The 6200-nt window shown below is 43.1% G+C and overlaps 1 protein-coding gene across 1 annotated transcript; it reads left to right on the top strand.

Moving 5' to 3' along the window:
• Window positions 1-687: 687 nt before the first annotated feature.
• On the top strand, window positions 688-3147 carry LOC127298425 (protein neprosin-like). Its single transcript, XM_051328276.1, has 6 exons — window positions 688-831; window positions 915-1001; window positions 1392-1577; window positions 1995-2210; window positions 2311-2457; window positions 2779-3147. Exons 1-6 carry the CDS (start codon window positions 688-690, stop codon window positions 3145-3147), a joined length of 1149 nt encoding a protein of 382 aa, XP_051184236.1.
• Window positions 3148-6200: the final 3053 nt, after the last annotated feature.

The following is a 6200-nucleotide window of genomic DNA, read 5'->3' as shown; positions in this document are numbered from 1 at the left end:
TTTAAAACACCTCAACACAGCAGCAGCTAACCTAAAAACACCAAACTCTGAAGATTGGGCACTAGAGTATTTTTGTGCCACGTACACTTCATGCGGCTTTTCTGTTTTTGCATTACTTTTATATCAAGCTACATGCAATGAGGATCAACTACTGATAGTAAACTCACGACATGCCTAGCACCTACCAACGTGCCATCCTACGTTGCGCTAGAAGTGGTTGGGTGCTTAATGGCTTAGGGCACGACCCGGACATGAACTCACACATGCACACACGCGGCAGTGCACCGTACCCATGGCACGTACACGCAAAGGAAATACAAACATGCAACTACACTAGCTATGACCGTTCTGTCCTTAAGCATGCAGCCACGTGTTGATCCCATATAGCTAAAACATTAATTGTGAAGATATTCCATGCTTACATATTTGAAATATTTGTTCGTATTAATGCCTAGAAATGTGAAAATAAAAAGAACCACTAAATGTATAAATAAATTGACACCTCTAAATGTATAATTATCATATCTTATGAAATTAATGTGATATATTTGGTAGATTACAACTTTCACATATTATTGCAGTTGAGTATCTTTTCTTAAATGAAAACCATTTATTTCATGATATGTTGGTGACCCTATAAATATGAGGGTATCCACAATATGCGATGGACCATTTCATATCTGCACCATGATAAAAAAACCATCTATTAGAGTTACTATTCTCCTCGTGTATCTTATTCTAGCTTTGAGAGGAAAAGAAGTTAAGTGTATACAACGAGGGGGAAAAGCTACCGGGATCCCCATGAATCAACAAGTCAATAAGACTATTCTAGTATGTACCTGTTTTCATACTACTTGATATATAAATCTTCATGTTTGGTAGCTATCAGGCTAAGGAGATACCAAAATAGCTAGGTTGAAGGTGGAGATGTCTATGATTGCGTTGATGTAGATCTACAACCAGCCTTTAACCATCCAACGCTGAAAGACCATAAAATTCAGGCAAGTTTTTATTATAAAGATATCATTAATTTCATGTAGGGGCTAAATCAGATGGCAACACTTATGTCTGAGGAATCCATAAATGTATTGTAATATATCTCAATTATATTATCTATAGTTGTACAAGGACCATATGCAATAACGGTAGCCACTTATTGAACTTTGGTTTGTATACTTATGCTTCACAAATTAGCTATTGGTACAGCCGAAGTATTCATGAATTACTATCTATGCTCATTATATTTTGATTTAACACTAGATATGAAACCTATTATCTTTCTATATGGGCATCATATAATGAAAATGTAAAGTTCCACTCGTTTGGTAGATATATTTAAATGCTTTCAAAATATTTTATCATGTAGTATTGATTTATTTTCCATTAATTAGATGGAACCAAGTTCTTTCCCATCAAGTGTGTATACCGAATATCCCGGGATGTACGACATCCCACGAGCAGAGTTGCCTATCGTTGAGTGCCCTATAGGCACGATCCCAATACTACGTAACAAAAGAACGGACCACGTGGAAGTACAAACTATTGACGAAATTATTAGCCACGATGAACAACAAGAGGTAACTTCTTTTACGAATGATTGAAATTTGTGCTTGGTGTGGTCTAGTTATCATGCAAGGTTATAATATACACATTTCCTTGGATTTGTTTAATGCATAGAAAGTGTAAATCATAGATGCCACCAACACGGCGAGTGAAAATACTAATTATATACCTAAATTTTAGGAGATTACCCATTAAGTTAACGATTTAGATGGAATATATGGTCTAGGATAATCAAAATAAGTAACCAAATAACTAATTTGTAAACAATAATGGACTTAAATTTTAAACTTTCAGATTCTTGTTGCCACTAGTGTAGAAGGAAATACAATTTATTTGTTCGACATATATAGTTCCATATTGATTATTTGAAGTGTTTGTGTAAGTTTTAGTATTATTGATGTAAAAGTGTGATTATTATTTTTGGCTTGTAGGAGGCAGGAATCATGTATTTGGATGTGTTGTATGGGACACGGGCTAGAATAATTGTCTATGAGCCGAAGTTGACGAAAAACAGCAAGGATCTTACCTCATCATGGGTGCAAATTAACGGGAGGCAAAAAGTTGGTCGTGCAGATGGGATAGGTGCTGGTTCTTTTGTATCTCCAAGATACAGTGGTGATAGCTTTGCTAGGTTTCATGTTTATTGGGTAATGCATAACTATTTTATTATTTGGATGCCTATGTTTGACTGATTAGTGATTTACAATGATATAGTTTCGTACTGATATTGGGCCACATTTTTCAAAGGATGATGGCCTGGTAAACAAGTCTTGTGTGGATCTCCAGTGTCCCGCATTTGTACAAGTGAACCCAAACATTGGCCTCGGGGGAAGAATACGTCCAGTTTCCATTTATAACGGACAACAATATGAAATAGATGTAATGATTTTCAAGGTAACATCATGTCAATATTTCTTCTATTACTCGTATTTTATCCTATCAAATACACAAATGATCTATTCATACAAATTTTCTAACCTAAAGTAATTACGTAAGCAAATCATGTTAGTGACAAGACCATTCAATAACTCAGTATCATTAAAAAACCTTTCATCGTGTCAACTATTTTAGCATAGGGACAAGACTACCAAATATATCCCTCTTATCGTTTTTATTATTATATGTGTACAATGATAAGGCTAATTTGATCATGCTATTATATCTATTGACTTCAACTATGGTGAAATCTTTACCGTGAAACCATGATATAATTAGGACCCAATGACAAAAAATTGGTGGGTGACGGCGCATGGTAATACACCTATTGGATATTGGCCCAGGCAAATTTTCCATTTCATGAAGGACAAAGGTAACTTTGCATTCTGGGGTGGAGTAGTTCGTGGTCCTACGGCCTCATCAGACTCGCCACAAATGGGCAGTGGTCATTTTGCTCGCGAAGGATTTGGAAAAGCTGCTTGCATAGGATATATCCAAGTTGTAGATAATGACAACAAGCTTGTTACTCCAAATGATAAAAAAGCCTTTCCTCAGACTAGTGACAAATACAAATATACAGTGGACGGTTATAAAGTCGATCACAATGGTATGCATATTTTCTATGGTGGACCCGGTGCTATAGTTTGAGAATATATTGTACAAGTTTTAATAAAGTTGTCATAACTTAAATACCTTTCTGAGTTATACATATAGTTGGTGTTGTTGTCACATGCTTGGACGTATTCATTGTGGTGTGGTGGATAAACTGACTCGTCTAACATTGTACCCTCCAATAATAACTGTGTTTAGTCGTCTTTTCTTTGAGTGTGATTTTGCCTCTCAGTGTTGGACAGCGCTAGACATCAACCCCTTATTGACTGGTTGCTTGATATCTTTAGTTGATCCATGTTGTTTCTCGTTCATTTCTTTCCACCTTGATGTAAACTTCTGTGTGAATTGTTCGTTTATTATTTATAAAATTACACTGTAGGGGCTTCTCCTATGATAAAGTTGTCAAAAAATAATAACTGTGTTTAGAGGATATAATGATTGCGTTTCGAAAAATCATTTAGACAGGAGCAACCTATAGCTCGTTATCACTGCAGGTGATCCGTGCATCTTGGCATTCGATCATTGTATATTGGGACGTATCCCACATTTTCTAGTATTGTGTCAGTACAGAACGCGTCACATAGCAAACCATGTAGAGAAAACTACTACTAGTACTAGTAAAAAAGGAGGAACTTCTTTGACCGTCCCATGTCGAATGATTCTTCAATTATCCAAGCAATCCCACCGAATGCAGGGAAGCTCCCGCCGGCGCAGTCAGCGTCTTGGACAACAACAAACCTTGCTCCGGCGCAACACAAGTCCGGCTCTAGCGAACCTTGTCAGATTACATTTGACACAATGAACTCTCCTTCAAACTGGGCACCGGTGGGCTCTTGCGACGCGGTGGAGGACGCCGTCGAGATGAAGCTTCCCAAGAATTAATTGGGCCAGCGGTATCTTGGGCACCTAAAACTGCCACTAATTGTATAGAAAGTGACAGCGATCACATTTAGAGGCAGAAAACAAAGTGCTACATTCACTTCAGTAAAAGTGCCGACACTTTTTTTTAGAAATATAGAGGCCAGCCCCTGGTTCCATTAAAATGCAACCAGAATACAGTCTACAGATCCAAGGTTTTGAGCTCAGCTCAAAGAGTAAAAGAAAGAAAGAAAGAAAGAAAGAAAGAAAGAAAGAAAGAAAGAAAGAAAGAAAGAAAGAAAGAGGTGAAAGGACAAGGAAACTACAAGAAGCTACATCCTGGTTAAGCAACTTCTCACAGGCAACTTCCTGGCGCCACTAATCAAAAAGGCTTCCAGATGGAAATCCACGAACAGCTTTGCCCAGACCCAGACCCAGACCCATCTGCACGTTCAGGTCCGTCGATCCGCAGCAACTCCCCAGGCCGATGGTCCAACAGCAACAAGTTCTCGTCAATTTGCCAGGCTGGTTGTGGGTAGGGTGATTTCTGAAATAAAACACGATGTAAAATAAAACAAGCCTCAAGGAAGAGTCCTGACGCGATCTGCTGATTGTGGGTAAGAGTTGTAACAGGAAACGATTTTAGAGCAGAGAGCCGACACAAAATAAAGGATGATTTGAAGGAAATCACGGTTCTACTGATTCGAGTCGATGGAGTACAACCACGCGGGCATCACGTCGAGGCTCTTGCCAGCTATCCGCCCGTGGGCACACCTCTCGCCGGACCTCGTCCTGGACGTCTCCAACCGCCTGGACGACGCCGCCGACTTCGTGCGCTTCCACGCCGTTTGCACGCCGTGGCGCCGCGCGGCGCCGTCGCTCTTCTCACCGGAGGCGGCCTGTCCAGCGTTCTCGCCGTGGCTCCTTGCGCTGCGCGGGGGCCAGATCGCCTGCTCCACCATCGACTTCCGATGCGTCTCTTCTACTTCTTCTACAGAGCAGGAGGCGAGCGACCGCCGCAGCAGCCATGGTGGCAACCTCGTGCTCGCGGCGCCGCTGGGCGTGCCCACCACGGGCGCCGGAGACAGGAACTGGGTGGCCTGCGCAGGTGGCACAGCCGTGTGGATCTTCGTCGCGAGTCCAGAGCCGAGACTCGTCGACCTTCTCACCAGGGCAGTCACCCCGCTGCCTCCCTTCCCCGACGACGGCGAGACCAGGGCGGCGATGGAGAATGCGCGTGGCGTTGTTTACGGCGACGGCACAGTCTTTCTGTACACGTTCCTGTTCGAGAAGTCCACGTCCAAGTTCATGGCGGCTATCCTGCGCCCTGTTGATGCGGCGTGGAGCGTCATGAAAAGGGTTCTGGAGGTCCCAACAGACCGTCGTTCAGATTCAGGCGCCGTGTATCACGATGGTAAGGTGCTAGTTTGCGTCGGCGAGTACTTCTGGAGCGTGTTCACGCAGGGCGACCTCGGCGTATTCGCCGGGCTCCAGTCGAGGTGGAGCGAAAGCGAGGAAAGGAAGTACTCTCGTCAATATAACTACGTCCTCGAGTCCCGGGGCGAGCTGCTCTGGGCATCCGTCCTCCTTGAGCGTGACTTCCTTCGTGGCCACGCTCCTGCCGACATCTCGTCGGCGCTGTCGGTGACCGTGCACGCGCTGGTAAAAGGCACCGGCGGTGTGATGCGATGGGCGGTGCGAGATGGATGGAGCTTAGGCGACCGGGTACTCTTTCTCGGGTCGCCTGCCAGCTTCGCCGTGGATGCACATCGGCTGGGCGTGGTCGGCGGATGCGCCTACTTCGTTTTCAGGCGACGCGTGTTCCGGTATGGCCTCGTCGACGGCCACACCCAACTCATAAAGCAGCTACCTCGCGATTGGAGCATGAGCGGAGCGCGCCTGTGGGTCTGGCCCCAACCTACCATTGCACCAATCCAAGAAATTCGAGAATGGGTAAACCTCCACCCAAGCAAGAAACCAAAACTATCTAACTGATTGGATGAATTAGGCAGCTTGAAATTTTAACAATAGTACGTTCAAGTTATTTTGGAGATGTTCGCCTGCCTGATTTTAATATCATCAAAGCATTATATATTCTTTCATCTGTGACAGTATGAGGCTATATGAGCCGTGCTATGAATACACATAGGTCCAGGTCTTTCTTGTTTCCAATTATGCAAGTATGCAATCCCCTTTGTTATAGTTCGGCAAGAACTATTGCGGTCCTCCCG

Source organism: Lolium perenne, chromosome 5 (assembly GCF_019359855.2).
Source record: "Lolium perenne isolate Kyuss_39 chromosome 5, Kyuss_2.0, whole genome shotgun sequence".
NCBI lineage: Eukaryota > Viridiplantae > Streptophyta > Magnoliopsida > Poales > Poaceae > Lolium > Lolium perenne.
Note: the sequence above shows the minus strand (reverse complement) of the source record. Positions and strands in the feature narration are given on the sequence as shown.

What these genes read in the sequence shown, in the direction of transcription:
- LOC127298425 (XM_051328276.1), top strand. Translation starts at nt 688, where the DNA reads ATGATAAAAAAACCATCTATTAGAGTTACTATTCTCCTCGTGTATCTT. An exon ending in GCCACGATGAACAACAAGAG is followed by an intron (nt 1,578 to 1,994) that starts GTAACTTCTTTT and finishes TTTGGCTTGTAG; the next exon opens with GAGGCAGGAATCATGTATTT. An exon ending in CTAGGTTTCATGTTTATTGG is followed by an intron (nt 2,211 to 2,310) that starts GTAATGCATAAC and finishes CATTTTTCAAAG; the next exon opens with GATGATGGCCTGGTAAACAA.